Below are 21,568 nucleotides of genomic sequence, written 5' to 3'. Positions count from 1 at the left end.
TTGGATTTCATTGCTCATTCTTGAATTTTTTTGATTTATAAGCTGCTGCCATGGGTGTTGGCAGAAGTTTACTCTCCTCTCCCCTCTGAAAATAATACATGTATGCTCAGCCGAGCTGAGTCAAGCATGCATGTGTACTAAGGGAAGTGGAGGAAAAGAATAGCTGTTGGTTATATATTGACGGTGCACGGCACGGATACCTTTAGCTACCAGACCTTCAGGCCTACGGTGCCCATAACAACTTAGCCCAAATAATTCACCCAAAATAGGAGCCACAAGAATTCTTGACAGCAGCGTATATATAGTCCAATAACTATATTGGGTGAAATGGTCTGTCTCATGAAAACAACCTACTACAGAATACAGACATCATACAGGAGGGTCGTCCATATGAAACTGCGCTCTCTAGGCCACAACAGAGACTTACTATTACGTGGATAGATATCCAAACAACATTTTTCCGACCAAAACAATTCAAGGTTAAATTATTCATTTTCTTCCGTAAAAGCTCATTTTCTGTAAAGTCAAAATCCCAATTTTTTTATTATTTTTTTTATCAAAGGATAGTGGAGAGGAAGCATTGCAGTATGAGATAATGGGAGAATTCTGCAGCCACATAACATTACACAATTTGGGTGTCTTAGAACATTACCCCGTTTTTCTTAGACACTGTATACTTCCTTCTCTGGCTTCACTTTGTGATTTAACACTCCATGACATAGCTGAAGTGACCTGAATTGGTCAGGACTTGCCTAATACTCTGAAAGTGCCCTCTTGTTCGCTTACTCGTGAAATTCAATAAGTACGGCGGAAAGGTCCACTTGTAAGACTCCAAAACATTTACATGTAGCCGGTGAATAAGCTTGTTGAATAAACTGTGATCCAGGTACTTAGCTTTATTGTGCAGTCAGTTCCATTAGAAGCATAAAATAAACATTATTTTAAGGGCCGGATCCAGTGCTGTTACTCTGTATAGAGGGAATTCTGATTTCTTAAGGGGACCTGCCGGCACCATAATGATTAGAATCTATTTCTGCTTTCTATAGCACTTTACCATGTAAAAAGCAAACACAAGGCCCCTACAGAGCCCTGTTTTCCTAGAAAACTGCAACTCGCTTACTGATATTACTTCCTACCCGACAGGCAGCTGCTGCAGACATCTGCCCGGTCGCATGAAGCAAAGTAGACTGTGAGCACATGTTACACTGAAGGCAACCATATTATATTATTAAGGGGTTTACATAAAGGAGAACTGAACATTACAGCAAAATCTGAATAAGTCCCCTACCGGTGCAGTCATGTTGAATCACCCTACCTTTTTTTTTTTTGATAGGGCCCAGCTCTTTACTATCCCTCTTTCACATAAGTTGCAGGACAGGATTCGTCATTCATTTTTTACTATGGTGGAAGAGTACCAAGTAGGTAACGGAGTATTGTCATCTCTGGCATGTTCACAAGAGATCCCATAAGTGTCTGGTAGATGTGAATCTCATCTTGGTGACCCACTACGATCCAGTCTCATGGCCACTGTAACTGGAAATGTGCATGTACATCTCACTTTGTACAATTTTATGGGATTTCCAAAAAAAGCACAAAGCTTCATGTTGATCACTCCTATAGAGGTGAATGGAGATAACCATACATGCTCAGCCACTTCTCCAACCATAGTGGTAGCTAGGTGATGGTCAGGGGATCTCCGTTCTCTAGATAAGTGAAGGTTCCACAGATGTGGATAAGCTCTAAATGTCCAAGATGGCAATACCCCTTTAGGCTAAGGCTCCACTTTGAGTAAACCTGGCACATTTTGTGCAGAAACCAAAGCTGTGTTGTACATTCCCAGCCAAGTGAAGATTTTATTTCATCTCATCCCCACACTGCAAAAAAAAAAAAAAAAAAAAAAAAAAAAAAAAGCATTTTTGAAAAACACAATTTTAATTTTAAATATGAAACGTTTACAGCATAGTTATATAGGTGGAGGGAAGCAAAGATGCAAAACAGAGCAGAGAAGCAGTGAAAAACACAAATGTTTTTAGGCCAGGGCGTCATGTACCTGCAAAGAAGATGGGATATTCGCTAATCCCATCCACACATTGCAGAAAAAAAGCCACAGCGGCATCCTGCGATTTCAATAAATGTTGTCAAATATACCCATGGAAAGGCTGCTATGTTCTGTATAGGTATAATAGAAGCAGAAAGTCTGCAGAGGAAGATTCTACGGACTTTCAGTGAAAAGTGGTGCGAGAAAAACCATGATGCGTTTCCGCCGCGGTTTTTCAATCAAAGAGGACCTGGAAACCTGACAGACCTCATTATGGTCTATGGGTCCGTGGGCAACTGATTTTGAAGCAGGCTGGCTTAGAGAGCAGAACGTTAGCGTGAACCTAGCGTACAATGCCAGTTTCTTATTTCCACAAAGTAAAGCAGAAGATTTTACATAGGCAAAGATAGAACAAAGAGCTTACATTGTTCAGCAAGAACTACGGTATAGTTTATGCAGTTTCTGTGATAAGAACAGCAGAATGAACCGGGCACGTACACAACTCTGACGGATTCAATAAGTTTTGTTCTTCTAGATAAACACAATAGCGACGACAAAGAGATCATGATTGTTCACAAGGCACATCCAATTTATCATTAGGAGGACTGACAACACTGTATGTTATAAGGGAGAAGAAGAAAACCATGTTCTCCAGCAAGCACAATGGGAGACGTCAGCTTCATGGAGTTAAGAAAAACCCATCAACGCTCACTGGGCAACAGGATGACAGGCCTGTAAGTACTTCAAGAAGCCTACAGGCAAGATGCTCAGCAGCCACAGCATGGCAAGCAATGTAAAGAGCGGAGAGATGGGGAGTCACAGAGAGAGGCAAAGTGATCATAAAACAAACTCATTTCCTCATTTAAGCGTGGCTGCTTTTCTACACTCCCGTGTATAGTTTCACAGCAGCTGCTTAAAGATTATGTTCTGTATAAATTATTTAGCAAACAATAGAGGTGGGGGACTCTTCAGACGGAGACTTAGATGCATAGATGTCAGCCATAGCAGAAAATGTATGCATTCAGGTGCAGGGATTGCAATCAATAATTAATCCAATTAGTACTATTGCCCGAGTCCCAGCGCCAATGTGACACGCGTGTCCTTGAAAAGCACAAGTGCAAACAAACTTCAGGAGACGGATCTGATGGCGGAGATGCAAGCAGATGGACGTAATGAACAGATCACAGCAGTCTGCTGACTAAATATACACTGAGGGATTGGACTATGATGTAACAGAAGAATGACTATCTAGATGAGAAGCTACCTGTGGCTGTGAAAGGCCAAAATACACCACCCCATCTCAATATGTGGGCCTTTAACAGATGTAGCATTAAGGCACCTCAGTGTACTGCAGAATTAGCCGCATTGGCTTATTATGGCAGGAGCAGCAGTTTATTGGTGTCTGGTGTGCTCTGGATTGCTGCTCTAAGCACCGAGTTTAATCTGAGTAAATGCACAGAAGGAAGTTTATAGACAGCTGGGCTTGATATATTGCTATGGATGGCGTGCTCTTGTAAGCAGAATATTAATAGGATTTACATACCATAAGAAGGTACTTTTGGGTTAAAAAAGCAATAGACACACTTGAGTGTAATAATAAAAAGATACAAAAAATCAGCTAAAGTGTTCCAAGAAAGACCCATATGGTAAGTTGCACTTAAGTTCCACCTAAGTGAATATTGTATATCGCATTATACCTATAGAAGGTGACTTATACACTTTAGAGGCATGTATACTCCCGGATAGGGCTACTTTACCAAAAAATCTGAAAACAACAGAGTCCCTTTCTCTATAGTCGTACCCAAACCCCATATTTGGCAGCATCGCTATAAGGCCCCATGTTAAGGAAATGCCATGGACAAAAATGCAGTGTATAAGTCACTGCAAAGTGGAAAGGATTCTAGTGGTAGTGGATTTGGAAATCGTAGCTTGTCATTTATAGCTATAGGAGCACTGGCGGTTTCCCTATAGGTATAATTGAAGCAGAAAGTCTGCAGAGGAAACCTCTGAACTCACTGTGAAAAATGCTGCAGGAAAAATTGTGCAGCCCCCAACATGGAGCCGTAGGCTTAAAAGGATCTTTCTCTTTAACACAATTCTCAAACCATATCACATAAACTAACAGTATGGGCAAATATTAGAAAATGTGTAATTTCTCCATTTATCAAGCATTTTTCCTGCTCTCCATTCCCTCCTAAAGTGATATTCACTCTAAAAGCTCTGCTTAAAGGGAATGCCCATGTTCAGTGAATACATTTCATTGCTTGTATAATGAAAAGTTATACAATTTTCCAATATACTTTCTTTATCAATTTCTCGTGGACTTCTAGATCTCGGCTTGCTGTCATCCATTGTTTGCTTCTAGTGGATAAAAATCAGACTGTGATTATGTGATCTGGTACAAAACAGGGCTCTGATCACTGTGCTGTGACTAGATCACCACAAGACAGGGCTCTGATCACTTTGCTGTGACTAGATCACCACAAAACAGAGCTCTGATCACTGTGCTGTGACTAGATCACCACAAGACAGGGCTCTGATCACTGTGTTGTGACTAGATCACCACAAGACAGGGCTCTGATCACTGTGCTGTGACTAGATCACCACAAGACAGGGCTCTGATCACTGTGCTGTGACTAGATCACCACAAGACAGGGCTCTGATCACTGTGCTGTGACTAGATCACCACAAGACAGGGCTCTGATCACTTTGCTGTGACTAGATCACCACAAAACAGAGCTCTGATCACTGTGCTGTGACTAGATCACCACAAGACAGGGCTCTGATCACTGTGTTGTGACTAGATCACCACAAGACAGGGCTCTGATCACTGTGTTGTGACTAGATCACCACAAGACAGGGCTCTGATCACTGTGCTGTGACTAGATCACCACAAGACAGGGCTCTGATCACTGTGCTGTGACTAGATCACCACAAGACAGGGCTCTGATCACTGTGCTGTGACTAGAACATGTACTTATGTGTCCATCACATGACCATGGACTGATCCAATGGAAAGCAAAACAGAATCACAGCAAGCAGAGATCTAGAAAATCAATGTACGAACAAAATGTTTATTTGCTGACACTGGACAATCCCTTTTAATATGTCTTGCTAGCATGCTGGACTAAGGCCCTCAGAGGTATCTGTATAAGTCTTAGGGCCCATTCACACGGCATAAGCGCTTGGCTCATTCTGAGCCGTACACGCGAGCGCTTCTAAACACTTCCCATTCAGCGCTCCCATTGAAGTGAATGGGAAGTGTTTAGAAGCGCTCGCGTGTACGGCTTGGAATGAGCCGAGCGCTTATGCCGTGTGAAGGGGCCCTTAATATGGGAGAGTGAGCAGAAACTGAATGAGATTGGAGAGATACAAGCACAGTCAAAAGCTAATACAGCAAAATAACAAGCTTACATCTCACCAGAACTGCTTTGCGCACATTGATATAGTACTATTACTAGAGATGAGCGAACAGTGTTCTATCGAACACATGTTCGATCGGATATCAGGGTGTTCGCCATGTTCGAATCGAATCGAACACCACGTGGTAAAGTGCGCCAAAATTCGATTCCCCTCCCACCTTCCCTGGCGCCTTTTTTGCACCAATAACAGCGCAGGGGAGGTGGGACAGGAACTACGACACTGGGGGCATTGAAAAAAATTGGAAAAAGTCATTGGCTGCCGAAATCAGGTGACCTCCATTTTAGACGAATAGTGGATTTCAAATCCGGGTCATATGAGAATGTGAACTTTGTGACTATGAGACAGGGATAGCTGTACAGGCAGGGATAGCTAGGGATAACCTTTATTTAGGGGGGAATGTTATTAAAAATAACTTTTTGGGGCTCTATCGGGTGTGTAATTGTGATTTTTGTGAGATAAACTTTTTCCCAAAGGGATGCATTGGCCAGCGCTGATTGGCCGAATTCCGTACTCTGGCCAATCAGTGCTGGCCAATGCATTCTATTAGCTTGATGAAGCAGAGTGTGCACAAGGGTTCAAGCGCACCCTCGGCTCTGATGTAGCAGAGCCGAGGCTGCACAAGGGTTCAAGCGCACCCTCGGCTCTGATGTAGGAGAGCCGAGGGTGCACTTGAACCCTTGTGCACCCTCAGCTCTGCTACATCAGAGCCGAGGGTGCGCTTGAACCCTTGTGCACACTCTGCTTCATCAAGCTAATAGAATGCATTGGCCAGCGCTGATTGGCCAATGTATTCTATTAGCCTGATGAAGTAGAGCTGAATGTGTGTGCTAAGCACACACATTCAGCTCTACTTCATCGGGCTAATAGAATGCATTGGCCAGCGCTGATTGGCCAGAGTACGGAACTCGACCAATCAGCGCTGGCTCTGCTGGAGGAGGCGGAGTCTAAGATCGCTCCACACCAGTCTCCATTCAGGTCCGACCTTAGACTCCGCCTCCTCCGGCAGAGCCAGCGCTGATTGGCCGAAGGCTGGCCAATGCATTCCTATGCGAATGCAGAGACTTAGCAGTGCTGAGTCAGTTTTGCTCAACTACACATCTGATGCACACTCGGCACTGCTACATCAGATGTAGCAATCTGATGTAGCAGAGCCGAGGGTGCACTAGAACCCCTGTGCAAACTCAGTTCACGCTAATAGAATGCATTGGCCAGCGCTGATTGGCCAATGCATTCTATTAGCCCGATGAAGTAGAGCTGAATGTGTGTGCTAAGCACACACATTCAGCACTGCTTCATCACGCCAATACAATGCATTAGCCAGTGCTGATTGGCCAGAGTACGGAATTCGGCCAATCAGCGCTGGCTCTGCTGGAGGAGGCGGAGTCTAAGGTCGGACCTGAATGGAGACTGGTGTGGAGCGATCTTAGACTCCGCCTCCTCCAGCAGAGCCAGCGCTGATTGGTCGAGTTCCGTACTCTGGCCAATCAGCGCTGGCCAATGCATTCTATTAGCCCGATGAAGTAGAGCTGAATGTGTGTGCTTAGCACACACATTCAGCTCTACTTCATCAGGCTAATAGAATACATTGGCCAATCAGCGCTGGCCAATGCATTCTATTAGCTTGATGAAGCAGAGTGTGCACAAGGGTTCAAGCGCACCCTCGGCTCTGATGTAGCAGAGCTGAGGGTGCACAAGGGTTCAAGTGCACCCTCGGCTCTCCTACATCAGAGCCGAGGGTGCGCTTGAACCCTTGTGCAGCCTCGGCTCTGCTACATCAGAGCCGAGGGTGCGCTTGAACCCTTGTGCACACTCTGCTTCATCAAGCTAATAGAATGCATTGGCCAGCACTGATTGGCCAGAGTACGGAATTCGGCCAATCAGCGCTGGCCAATGCATTCTATTAGCCCGATGAAGTAGAGCTGAATGTGTGTGCTAAGCACACACATTCAGCACTGCTTCATCACGCCAATACAATGCATTAGCCAGTGCTGATTGGCCAGAGTACGGAATTCGGCCAATCAGCGCTGGCTCTGCTGGAGGAGGCGGAGTCTAAGATCGCTCCACACCAGTCTCCATTCAGGTCCGACCTTAGACTCCGCCTCCTCCAGCAGAGCCAGCGCTGATTGGCCGAATTCCGTACTCTGGCCAATCAGCACTGGCTAATGCATTGTATTGGCTTGATGAAGCAGTGCTGAATGTGTGTGCTTAGCACACACATTCAGCTCTACTTCATCGGGCTAATAGAATGCATTGGCCAGCACTGATTGGCCGAATTCCGTACTCTGGCCAATCAGCACTGGCTAATGCATTGTATTGGCTTGATGAAGCAGTGCTGAATGTGTGTGCTTAGCACACACATTCAGCTCTACTTCATCGGGCTAATAGAATGCATTGGCCAATCAGCGCTGGCCAATGCATTCTATTAGCGTGAACTGAGTTTGCACAGGGGTTCTAGTGCACCCTCGGCTCTGCTACATCAGATTGCTACATCTGATGTAGCAGTGCCGAGTGTGCATCAGATGTGTAGTTGAGCAAAACTGACTCAGCACTGCTAAGTCTGCATTCGCATAGGAATGCATTGGCCAGCCTTCGGCCAATCAGCGCTGGCTCTGCCGGAGGAGGCGGAGTCTAAGGTCGGACCTGAATGGAGACTGGTGTGGAGCGATCTTAGACTCCGCCTCCTCCAGCAGAGCCAGCGCTGATTGGCCGAATTCCGTACTCTGGCCAATCAGCACTGGCTAATGCATTGTATTGGCGTGATGAAGCAGTGCTGAATGTGTGTGCTTAGCACACACATTCAGCTCTACTTCATCGGGCTAATAGAATGCATTGGCCAGCGCTGATTGGCCAGAGTACGGAATTCGGCCAATCAGCGCTGGCTCTGCTGGAGGAGGCGGAGTCTAAGATCGCTCCACACCAGTCTCCATTCAGGTCCGACCTTAGACTCCGCCTCCTCCAGCAGAGCCAGCGCTGATTGGCCGAATTCCGTACTCTGGCCAATCAGCACTGGCTAATGCATTGTATTGGCTTGATGAAGCAGTGCTGAATGTGTGTGCTTAGCACACACATTCAGCTCTACTTCATCGGGCTAATAGAATGCATTGGCCAATCAGCGCTGGCCAATGCATTCTATTAGCGTGAACTGAGTTTGCACAGGGGTTCTAGTGCACCCTCGGCTCTGCTACATCAGATTGCTACATCTGATGTAGCAGTGCCGAGTGTGCATCAGATGTGTAGTTGAGCAAAACTGACTCAGCACTGCTAAGTCTGCATTCGCATAGGAATGCATTGGCCAGCCTTCGGCCAATCAGCGCTGGCTCTGCCGGAGGAGGCGGAGTCTAAGGTCGGACCTGAATGGAGACTGGTGTGGAGCGATCTTAGACTCCGCCTCCTCCAGCAGAGCCAGCGCTGATTGGCCGAATTCCGTACTCTGGCCAATCAGCACTGGCTAATGCATTGTATTGGCTTGATGAAGCAGTGCTGAATGTGTGTGCTTAGCACACACATTCAGCTCTACTTCATCGGGCTAATAGAATGCATTGGCCAGCGCTGATTGGCCGAATTCCGTACTCTGGCCAATCAGCACTGGCTAATGCATTGTATTGGCTTGATGAAGCAGAGCTGAATGTGTGTGCTTAGCACACACATTCAGCTCTACTTCATCGGGCTAATAGAATGCATTGGCCAATCAGCGCTGGCCAATGCATTCTATTAGCGTGAACTGAGTTTGCACAGGGGTTCTAGTGCACCCTCGGCTCTGCTACATCAGATTGCTACATCTGATGTAGCAGTGCCGAGTGTGCATCAGATGTGTAGTTGAGCAAAACTGACTCAGCACTGCTAAGTCTGCATTCGCATAGGAATGCATTGGCCAGCCTTCGGCCAATCAGCGCTGGCTCTGCCGGAGGAGGCGGAGTCTAAGGTCGGACCTGAATGGAGACTGGTGTGGAGCGATCTTAGACTCCGCCTCCTCCAGCAGAGCCAGCGCTGATTGGCCGAATTCCGTACTCTGGCCAATCAGCACTGGCTAATGCATTGTATTGGCTTGATGAAGCAGTGCTGAATGTGTGTGCTTAGCACACACATTCAGCTCTACTTCATCGGGCTAATAGAATGCATTGGCCAATCAGCGCTGGCCAATGCATTCTATTAGCGTGAACTGAGTTTGCACAGGGGTTCTAGTGCACCCTCGGCTCTGCTACATCAGATTGCTACATCTGATGTAGCAGTGCCGAGTGTGCATCAGATGTGTAGTTGAGCAAAACTGACTCAGCACTGCTAAGTCTGCATTCGCATAGGAATGCATTGGCCAGCCTTCGGCCAATCAGCGCTGGCTCTGCCGGAGGAGGCGGAGTCTAAGGTCGGACCTGAATGGAGACTGGTGTGGAGCTATCTTAGACTCCGCCTCCTCCAGCAGAGCCAGCGCTGATTGGTCGAGTTCCGTACTCTGGCCAATCAGCACTGGCCAATGCATTTCTATGGGGAAAAGTTAGCTTGCGAAAATCGCAAACTGACAGGGATTTCCATGAAATAAAGTGACTTTTATGCCCCCAGACATGCTTCCCCTGCTGTCCCAGTGTCATTCCAGGGTGTTGGTATCATTTCCTGGGGTGTCATAGTGGACTTGGTGACCCTCCAGACACGAATTTGGGTTTCCCCCTTAACGAGTTTATGTTCCCCATAGACTATAATGGGGTTCGAAACCCATTCGAACACTCGAACAGTGAGCGGCTGTTCGAATCGAATTTCGAACCTCGAACATTTTAGTGTTCGCTCATCTCTAACTATTACATATATGTTCTGCATGTTCCTGGGGTGGTTTTAGAATGAGAGAGGAATATAGGGAGCAGATTCTTCACTACTTACTGTCAGCAGTATATGGCTCAGTTTCCACCCACCAGCTAAGGCCTGTGTTCACATCTGCGTTCGGTATTCTGTTCGGGAAGTTCACCTGGGGACCCCTCTGAACGGAATACCGAACGCATTAAAAAGTGGTTAGCTAAGAAACCACATGGACCCCATAGACTATAATGGGGGCCGTATGTTTTCCGTGCGGTGTGCGCACAAATCATGCGGAGAGAAAAGTAGTGCTAGTAGTTATTCCTCATACACAAATACCTGGCGGCGTATACTGAAATGTCACATGACATTAACGCTCAAGGTTGTCATCATCTAGCTGACATAATATCATTACCACCATTATTTCTTAGTGTAATTTTTTGCCTTCATTTTGAGTCTGTTTAGATTATTTAGCACTAGAGTTTTTTTTTCTTCTTTTTTGGTCCTATAAAAAAAAAAAAAAAAATCGACCTTTTGGATGGTTACAAACAGCACAAATCCAATAGATAAAAACAATCAATTTTCTAAAAAGATCGCTGCCTTTACATATTTTTTTACGGCAAATGTTTAATGTCTAAATAACTCCAAGCTGTTACTTTCAGCCTCTGTATAAATGCAGAATCGTAGACATGTAACCATAAAACCCTGTAGCGTTAATTTACCAAAGGTAGAAAATCTGCACAATTTCTCATTTCCCAAGCCGTTCTCCCTAATTGTTGTGTTTAGTCACTTACCTAAATTGCCATTTGTGCATTTTCAGAAAAACTACTTTTTCCCAAAGTCCAAAGAGGTAATAAATCTAAATTAGAACAACACACAGAAGAACTCTCTTTAATGATAAAACAATCCCGGTCCAGAAGGGATTTTATGTACCAGGCTACATGACGGTACACAGATATTTTAAAGGGCTCTACCTTAGGGCTTTGTCTGCTTTCTATATATTGTGAACATAATATATCCTGTTTGATGAATTTTCCTGTTCATTAAGTTTAGATCAATAATATAATCCCTGTTTAGTATCATGATGTGTGGTGCCATGGAAAAGAATAGTCACGTATATAAATAGCTATCATTTTTAATCTGTGAAGGACAAAATTTCTATTATCTAGCTAGAGGCACATTATACCAGATCACACCATTGATAAAAGCCAATGAGGACGCCCCAATACAGTCCTGCAAAAGGTAATAAGTCACTTTCCATATATATATATATATATATATATATATATATATATATATATATATATATATATAAACTCTTACATTTTCTTATGTCCATGGATTTGCTGTAAAGAAAATCTATGCTGTTTACAGCTCAGGCACAATCCCTGCCCCAAAATTTTTTGGGAAATGTAGAACACAAACAGAAAAGAATATAAAAAAATTTATAAATATAAAAAAGTGATTAAAGGAAAATATAATATGAATTCCTGTTATATAGAAAATTTCAAGGAGGCAAGGGTATATTTATTGTACCTAATGGGGGAGATTTTGTAGGAAAAATAGAAAAAGAGCATGGGTCATGTGAGGCTGCATGCCAAAAAAGCATCAAAATTACTAAGCCAACTAAGACTACAGATCAGCTCCACCCTATTATGTACTCAACTATAAAAAACCTGATTGATAATTCAACATCACATTGCCCTCGAATAGAATATATTGGAGGGTGGGGGTCAACACTACCTATACAAGATAAATTACAATCACTGTTAGCATCTCAAAAGGAATTCCATTGTGGTCAAGGACTTGAGCCATGTGGCCATGTGATTTGAGCTAACAATTTTATTACTAGACAGTAGGGTTGAGCGATCGTGTTCGGAAAAGATCGGATTGCGATCGACGATCAAGAAAATTTCACGATCGCGATCGGAATTCCGAACACTATCTTTTTAGGTGGAATCGAGATCGGTAGTATTTCCCACAATGCTTTGCTTAGCTTAGCCTTCATACTGAGTATATAGTGTATACTCAGTGTGAAAGCTCCGCTGCGGTTCCATAGGAATCAATGCAAGCAGCCGGCACACAGCCTTAACCCCCGGCTGCCTCCATTCATTCTAATGGGAGACTAAAGTAACATCTCTAGTAGCTACTTACCTCCAGAGATGGCTGCTCCGGTCCCGGTGTTCTTCTTCGCCTCGCTCCCGCTCCATGCTGCACTTCTCGCCTCGCTGCCCCGCCTCCCAGGTTAGTGTTTAAAGAGATAGGAAGGCGGGGCTTGTGGCTTAGGAGAGTGTGGGCGGGTACAGGGTGGGGAGATGTGACGTCTTCCCTCCCAGTACCCGCCCACACTCTCCTAACCCATCCACACTCTCCTAACATGGGACGCAGGGGGCAGCGAGGCGAGAAGAGCAGCGTGGAGTGGCAGCGAGGCGAAGAAGAACACCGGAGCAGCCATCTCTACAGGTAAGTGGACACCAGGGGGGACTAAGTAGCCAGAGGATTAAAAAAAAATCCTCTGGCTACTTAGTGATTCACTACACAGCGTGGATTCTAACAATTAAAGCGTTTAATTGTTAGATTCCGTGCTGTATAGTGAATAGGATTGCTTTTAAAATCCGATCTCTGATTAATAAAAAAAATCCCATTGACTTGCATTCGTATCAGAATTGGGATCGAGATCGGTTTGAATGAAAAATGATCAGAAATCAGATTTTAAAATCGATCCTGAAAAGTCAAGATCGGCTCAATCCTACTGGGGTAGTACATGTGAAGTGGTAGCCACATAGGGGCGATAGACATAAGATGCTTCTGATGAAGGAATTAGAATTGATTTTGAAGATTGGAACATTAGCACCTAATGGTTTAATGGTCTGACCCTCACCTACCCTACAATACCAAAATCAAGGCACAAGATTACACCAAAGTTAGTTACATTGCCCCTTTCAATTCTTTTGATCACCCAGGAGGTCTAAATCTTGTGTGCATCTTATAGTCAGGCGCATCTTTGTATATGTAATATTATGGGATTCTTTTCCTTAAAATTGAGGGGCAATGTGATATATTTTTAATCAAGACTTGCATGGTACATAAAGGGGAGCAGACTGTGAAACGGACATAAGTTAAAGAAGATTTTTTCATCACCTCCACCAATTCTAGTTCCTACAGTGGCATCTATTAATAGGTGCTGCTCCACTGATTCCAGCACAGTTAGAATTTTCTCACTAGCCCTCACCATTTCTGAGGAACAAGTGCAGGTAGTTTTGATGCCTGATGTGTTAATTAAGTTCTGTAATGTCAGAAGGGCGGTGTCAGGCAGGGGGGCGTGATTCAGAGCTCCAATCAGAGACGGATGGTTTCAGATCTCAGAATCGCAGCACTTGCCAGTACCTGGATGACACCGCCCTCCTGACAGTACAGAACTTAATTAGCACATCAAGCACATCTGAGGCACCAAAACCAACAGCATTGGTCAGTCAGGAATGGTATGGGCTAGAGAAAATGTTCCACAATCAGTGGACTAGCAGCTATTCATTGATGCAATAACGAGCAGACCTTACGATTGGTGAGAGCTGTGCTTTCTTTATCCCATTGAAGGGGCTTGTGTCTCGGACAGTGCACATTTATCAAGTCTCTCTTTGCCTGTCCTTTAAAGCAACTGGACAGTGTGATTATAATATGACGTTAGGGCTGAATAGTTGTATTGTGCACTGACATTCTTTTCTCACCAAGTAATTAAAGCCCTGTTCACTTTTTCTTTGGAGTATCTATCACTCAGTCCTATTAGTTCCGGTAAGATGGTAGACAATATAATGGAACACAGCGGACTTCATCACAAGTCAGTGGTTTCTGTTGGACATTCTTGGTGTGACAACTCCATCACAGCTTGAATTCTGTTTTTCCAAAATTCCTAAAACAAATGTGAGCTCAGTCTAAGGTAGTGCTGATGCCTACAGTAACCACAGTCTATGAGAGAGGAGCGAATGGACACAGCTAGTGGCATACACCACTCCATTCTAAGGCACAGCAATGGAAGTAGAGCAGCGGGGGTACACAGGCTAGCAGAATATAGGTTTCTTTTACTTTTTAGCCACTTCGGGTTTTTTTCCCCAGAATAACTAGGGAGTGGCCGGTCATTTGAACCATTAAGGGTTAATAAGCGTTGACTTTGCCTGTCCTACTCACTGAGGCACCTTACTCTACAGGACACACATAGTGTATATGGCCCATAGCGATCTTTCCTTTGAAACTATATTCCATTGACTTAGAGTTTCATCGATTTAGAGTTCAAAGCGAGATTCCAATAAAACTCATTTTAACAGAGAGAAATTAAATGTAATGACATCTAGAGGATCAAGAGCTACGAGATCCTTAATATTAATGTGAGAGAATGAATTGTTTCAAAGCAGATTATAACAAAACACAGTCGGATTACTGAAATAATGCCAGCGCTTTGTTTAAAGGAGAACGTCTTCGTAACCTAATAACACTGTGAAGGGTTAATTGGTGTAGAAATAGCTCTCGTAGTAGTGGTAAACCTTCACACCTCGAAGACATTCAAGACCGAAAATAAGAAACATGTTTACGGAGATAAGGCAGAAAATATACTGACTGTGAGAATACTGAGCCCCTATCCCAACCTCACTCATTCTTATGTGATCCTCAGAATTCAAACAAGACGTAAATGCAATGCACTTTGGAGGGGGCATTTGTCTTTTTTCGAGGGACTGTGCATTATAGCATAGCACTATTGTGATCGGTGACACTACTCGCATAGAGGGAGAGGGTTGCTGTGCATACACATTACTCTGATTTATGTTACTGTATTCATATAGAAGACTAAAGACATTTAAGAACACCATGCATTAAATATTAACATTAAATTTTCTAAATGAGAGTTAGACACAAGTAAAATTATTCGGGCAGCCACCGCTGGCAATAACACAATTCCTTTTTTTTTTTATATGAATGTCTTCTCTTCTTTTTTTTGTACTGCACTCAACCACACTTAGGTAGCTAAAATCATGTAAGAAAATGGAGTTAAGATATTGCAAAAATAATTTTTTAAAAATCCATGTCATTATCTGTATTTAAAACAATAAGTACAACATTGTGCAATTTTCTCTCTGACCACTAAATCTAAGAATAGCTCACACTACTCAATTCTTTAAAAGGGTTCTCCCATGTCAGCCTTTCAGCCAGGCTGCTTGCAGTGTCTGCTTCTCACTTCCTGAATTTCTCTCCCCCTTCCTCCCTCTTGCTGAACAGACACAGAAGCTTCTGCAGGTCAGATAATATGTAGATTATTGTAAAGAACAAACAAAGTCTTATCTGTGTATTTACATAGAGAGATAACTGACTTGGATTTATCAGATAACTCAATTATCTGAACAGATTGCCCTGAGGCAAGAGCAGTGAGTGAGTGATGTCACTTGTCCTATAGGTCTGTGGTTATGGTAACAGTGTGTAAACAATGGGGGGAATAAATTCACATAGCAGGCAAACAAAGCAGAATTTCTAAAGCAATATACATAGGAAAAAGCTTCAATTTACATAAGCTATCAGTATAGATAGGATCCTTGAGATGGGACAACCCCTTTAAGGGTTTTCTTTGTAGCAGTCAGCTCATGTACATCACAGACAAGACAGGCAAGATTACAATAACAGATTACATCTCTACAGTTAATACCACTAACCCATCATTACACCTCTTACTTGGGCTATTGATGCATCATATCCTCAGTTCAATCCCTGTCTTGCACCTAATAAAATAAACTTTAAGCTGTCAGAGGGATCTCCAGGCAATCTCCTCATTAGTATTCACTGCACTAAGATAAAGTCACTATTCAGTGAATACTAATGAGCCAACAGCTGGGTAAAAATGCCTGTAAGATTACCTAAAAACTGGTAAAACTTGGTGACGCTAGTTACACAATAGTGTGGGGGTTTACGTTCTTCGGGTCCACTTGGGGACCCAGAAACAGAAACCTAACCTGCTTAAAAAGCGGTTATTCACGAATCCCATAGACTATAATGGGATCCACCAAAAAAAATACAGAGAGAGAAAGATCCTGCTTGCATGCGGAATGGGGGACGGAATCACCAAACGCAGGTTCGCATGGACAAGAGCAGTAAAATTTGAACATAGTTTTTCTACATAATCATGTAGGCTTTGTCTAAGGCAATCCTTTCTACTCATATCCACTTGGAAGTTCCAAGTCTGTGTCATTGTCAAGCAGTACGTTACTTTATATGATCATGGTACATACCTTCTCCGACCATTGAAACACCTACAGACATTCCAAGAAATTTGCTTTTGGTCCATATATGAGTATTTACGCACATCATCTTCTCTTTGCATTCACAGTAAAAACAAGATACAGGGGGGTGATGAGATACTTGCTCGGCCACAAAACGCACTTTGTAGGATTCATTTTCAGATCCCTGGGCTGTGTTCGTTTCTTTGGCTTGTACAGAGGCACAGTGAGTTCTACAAGGTTTCACTTTATTTTTGGGAACATCCCAACTGCAGTGAAATCTTTCTCCTATAATTGGGTTATAGGGCTTCTTGGCAACTGCTCCTTTACGACCTTCATGGAAGGCTGTCAAGTAATATTCCACAAAACTGATCATTCGCTCCTCGGGGGTTGTCCCAGCCGCAATGCACAAAAACAGATCTGGATGTGCCATGAAGTTGGCGTACATTTCCAGCAGGGATCTTTTCTCTAAAATAAAGGTGGGTAGTACTACCTGTTATGAAAACAGAGAAAATAAGGAGCTTTAGTAATTATGTATGATAGCATTATTATTGTTATATAAGTGCAGTATTACATCTCAGATCTGTGAACTGATATGCCTTCTAATTTATCAGCAGCTTTGTGCAATGATATACACACTATTAATGGAAAAATACTATTAATAGAAAAGCATTGCCACATAACAACACCTTTGTTGTTTATAAATGTTGCATTGTCTATATTGCCTATGGGTTTGGCTAAAGAAAGTTTGCTTTGGATTGATAAGATATAATTGGTACATGACCTGTATACAGCCGTGACCTTCATCTGTATTATTTCGTGGTACATAATTCATTATTTTACTCTTCATTTGTACACAAACAGTTTTTACTGAATGACCTCCGGAGTCCATAAGTCTCAGCTCACTTAATTTTTTTTTTATTGAGGATCAGGAGATATTGTATATACTAAACATGAATCACTTAAATAATTTTTCCACTAAAGATATTTATGGCATATCACCAGGATATATCTCTGATAGGTGCAAGTTCCATTTCTACTAGAGATGAGCGAACACTGTTCGGATCAGACGATCCGAACAGCACGCACCCATAGAAATGAATGGAAGCACCTGTGACGCTGACTTTGCCGGCGTCCGGCGTCACAGGTGCTTCCATTCATTTCTATGGGAGCGTGCTGTTCGGATCGGCTGAGTGTTCGCTCATCTCTAATTTCTACCCCACCTCCTCAACCTCCATGTGCCAGCTGTTACCTGGCTACAACCTCTCTGAAAAGGTTGTCCTCAATGGTTGAGCTAACGAAAACAGCCTAATTCTGTAATCTGTTTTTGTAACAGCCATAGAAGTGAATGGAAATTATGGATAAAGCATAGAACAGTGAGCTACTTATTTCAGAGATACGGGCGGTCCCAGAGGCAAAACCTGTGTCTATCAAACACATAACAGACTTTGAAAGCACTATATATGGCTAAGGCCCCACTTCATGGAAACAGCTATTTTGTTGCAGATTTTGTTGCATTTTCTGAACCAGAGCTTAAAATGGCTACAAAAGGAATGAGAACTATAAATGAGGTTCTTATACTTCTCCCTTCTGTTCAATCCTCTCTTGTCTTTGGCTCAAAAAAAAAAAAAAAAGTTAAGTCTGCAACACAAAAATCTGCATTTCCACAATATGGGGCCTTAGCCCATAACCGATTGAACTTCAGGTCTAAAAATATTGTTTTTCCTAATGTTTTCAAATTTAGTATACATGCACACAAGCGCATGTGCATATATGGGTTCATGAAAAAACAGCATGGATGGCACAGGGATGATACCCATGTGCTGTCAGTGCCCTCCATGGATCCATTCATTTCCAGCAGTGAACCAGGGCTCCAAAATGGACAGGAATAAGGCCTGTTCTGAGATCTCCCCCCTGATTCATGGACCTGTAAAAATACACAGGTGTATGTATGGGGCCATAGAAAATAGTCAGTCAGTGTACATTGTCAGTGTGCTAGCAGTGGCTTTAATGGCTAGCACACTGACAAAACACACATTCATGTGCATGAGCCTTAGATTCACTTTTCTGCTTGGAGATCTTGTCAAACAGTCCAGTATGCTTTAACTAGAGAGCGCCAGAAGCTGCTTTAAAGAGAATGTATGTCTTTTAATACTATGGGAAGATTTAGTAAGCTAAATGCAGCAGGATTCTGATTCAGTTTGTGCCAAAAACTGGAATATATGCCTTGTGTTATATTTATTATGTGTTTTAGATATTTTTTACTTAAAAAAATTCAGTGGTTAAAAAAGATGTTTCACCACCTTTACCAATTCAAGTCTTTATAATCTTTTAATAGGCACTGCTCACCTAATTCCAGCACAGTTGGAATTTTTTCTCTAGCCCTCACCATTCCCAAGTAACAAATGCAGTTAGTTTTGGTTCCTGATGGGCTATTCAAGCTGTGTCAGAAGGGCGGTGTCAGGCAGGGGGTATGATGTAGAGCTCCAATCAGAGGCAGCTAGTGTCAGAGTTCAGAATGACACCCCTTGTCTGCTCCTGCCTGACGCCACCCTCCTGACAGTACAGAGCCTAAATAGTAGATGAGGCACCAAAACTAACAGCATTAATTGCTATAGAAAAATTTCTAATTGTGCCAAAATCAGTGGATTGGCACCTATTAACAAATGCTAAGAAATGGTGGAGGTGGTGAAAGGTCCTTCTTAAGAGGAAGAGAGGGTGTGCATTAAAATTGGTCTAAAGTACGGGCAACATGGTGGCTCAGTGGTTACCACTGCAGCCTTACAGCAGTGTAGCAGGGTTCGAATCTACATCTACAAGGAATTTGTATGTTCTCCCTGTGTTTGCATGAATTTCCTCCCATACTACAAAGACATACTGATAGGAAAAAAATACATTGTGATCCCTATATGGGCCTCACAATCTACATTAAAAAAAATTGGTCTAAAGCAGGGGTCTCAAACTCAATTCAGCATGTGGGCCGCAGAGCAAGATCCCAGCCAGTCGGCGGGCCGCACTAGGTCTACAAACAATTGCTGGAGCTCTAGAAAAGGGCACCAGCATAACAATAGTGTGGGACATTATCTATATAGGGTGGGTGCACTACAACTCCCAGCAGCTCCAGATGCCCTGGAGCTGCTGGGAGTTGTAGTGCACGGTGCAGGGCATCTGGAGCTGCTGGGAGTTGTAGTAATTGAAAGATTTGGGGGCAAAATAGGGGACAATAAAAGCAGTTTTTTGGGGTTTGTAAAATTGGCACTTACCTTGTCACTGCAGGTCTGGCCTCCGCTGCTAAAATCCAGCCGCCGCGCTCAGTGTCAGGACATCAATGACGCATGAGGAAAAGAGCTGCGGCTGGATTGGCCAATCCGTTACTAGGCTACAGGGGGCGGGCTCAAGGTCCGGCACATTCTCCCGCCGCTGTGCTACAGCCGGCCATTTTTATGTAGCGTAGCGGCGGTCACCACTAAATGGAACATACTAGGCTTGGCGTGGATTAGTCTGCGGGCCGCACAAAATTGTTCGCCGGGCCGCATGCGGCCCGCGAGTTTGAGACCCCTGGTCTAAAGTAAGCCAAACAATAGATGGTAAAATGTAAAGAAAAGTACCTGGCATGTGTAGCAAAATGTCCCAAATTTATCATCCACTATAATAAATTTTGCATATCCTCATACTATCAGGTCTTTGCTTATATTCCCTATATATTAAACCGTATTAGTAGTACTGCCCCATGTCATTTTTAAGTACAAATGTCTTATATAGAGATGAGTGATAAAATTCAGACTGCCTGCAGCCACCACTAGTGGGAGCCAAAGGAGCTTACTAAATTCACTATTTACATTTACTATATAAACATTGACCTTCATAACAAAAGTAAGTCAGTCCATTAGGCTGCAAGTAGACAAAACACACAAAACTTTGATTCATCCATGGAGAAAGGGGATTTGGAGGACTATGTTTAAAGGAAAAAATAATCAGACATAAGTATAGACATATTTTGATTGAAAAAATAAAATCAATCTTTACATTTTTTATTTTATTTATTTTATTATTTTTTTTTAAGCAAAGACACAAAATGAAAGTTTATATATAACCTGAAAACAGGAGGAAAATCCACCCAAGCCGAGTAAGGTCAGCAAGAAGTGTTAGTCGAATAAGCACAGTCATATAAAAGGGGGGAAATAACAAACCACTCACGTCCACATCAGAAACATTCATCCCACTTTATTGAAAGCACAAATAACATGCTGGGCACAAATTCTCAGATTTTTCTAGTTTTAAATAAATATATGTCCAGCAATAGACATAGGTGGTGATTTAACATCCACGTACACCAGAAAGCCAGCAGAAAATTTAACAACTTTGCAAATGCCATTTACACAAATCCATGTATGCCACCTTTGCCATTTGGCATAAAGGGATTGTGATGTGGGCGTGCTGAGGGCGGCTCTATCAACCTCACCAGAAGTTTTATCAGTTTTCTGGTGTAAATGAGGACTGAAATCTACATCAGCTAGAAACTAATATAGATTTCATCCTAGGTGCACAGACAACAAGAAGATTCGCTTTATTTTTGGCCAGGCATGTACCTCCTTCGGTGGGGCAGGGGATATCGAGACCGGCATAGTATACGCTGTTCTTGATAAATCTCAACTATAGTCTGTATGAAAGCGGGAATAAAATGGGGATGGGTGGAGGGAAGGACAAAACGGGGAGGGGAGAGGTAAAAAGTAAAGAAAAAGAGCTGATGGAAAGAAAAGCGAAAAGACAAGAATGTAAGATCAGACAAACTAAGACAGAGATGAGAATAGTGCTAACTTATGAAGGTACGGGCCAACAAGGAAGACCAGCGATGATGACTGAATGCCATAGACTGGGTCTGTCAGTTTGCCAAGTGTCAGATATAGACAGGCACCATTTTTGAACCCCCTCCAGTTCCGCTCCTTACAGCACAATGTAATGAGGTTATTAGAATTTCACTGACAACAAATTGCTATGTATGTGATCACTATATAATCTTGTAGAAACAATTGTAGAAGCAATTTATTATACATGCTACTCAAATGCAAGGCTG

At 43.1% G+C, this 21,568-nt stretch overlaps 1 protein-coding gene across 2 annotated transcripts in view; it reads right to left on the bottom strand.

Annotated features, from left to right (window-relative positions):
- OSBPL10 (oxysterol binding protein like 10) overlaps positions 1 to 21,568 on the bottom strand; it is a 270,349-nt gene that overhangs the window by 18,514 nt on the left and 230,267 nt on the right. For both annotated transcript variants that reach the window (XM_075271327.1, XM_075271328.1), the window contains one exon: positions 16,507 to 16,987. In XM_075271327.1, coding sequence (XP_075127428.1) covers positions 16,507 to 16,987 — 481 coding nt within the window. The remainder of the gene's footprint in view (positions 1 to 16,506; positions 16,988 to 21,568) is intronic.

Source organism: Leptodactylus fuscus, chromosome 4, assembly GCF_031893055.1.
Source record: "Leptodactylus fuscus isolate aLepFus1 chromosome 4, aLepFus1.hap2, whole genome shotgun sequence".
NCBI lineage: Eukaryota > Metazoa > Chordata > Amphibia > Anura > Leptodactylidae > Leptodactylus > Leptodactylus fuscus.
Note: the sequence above shows the minus strand (reverse complement) of the source record. Positions and strands in the feature narration are given on the sequence as shown.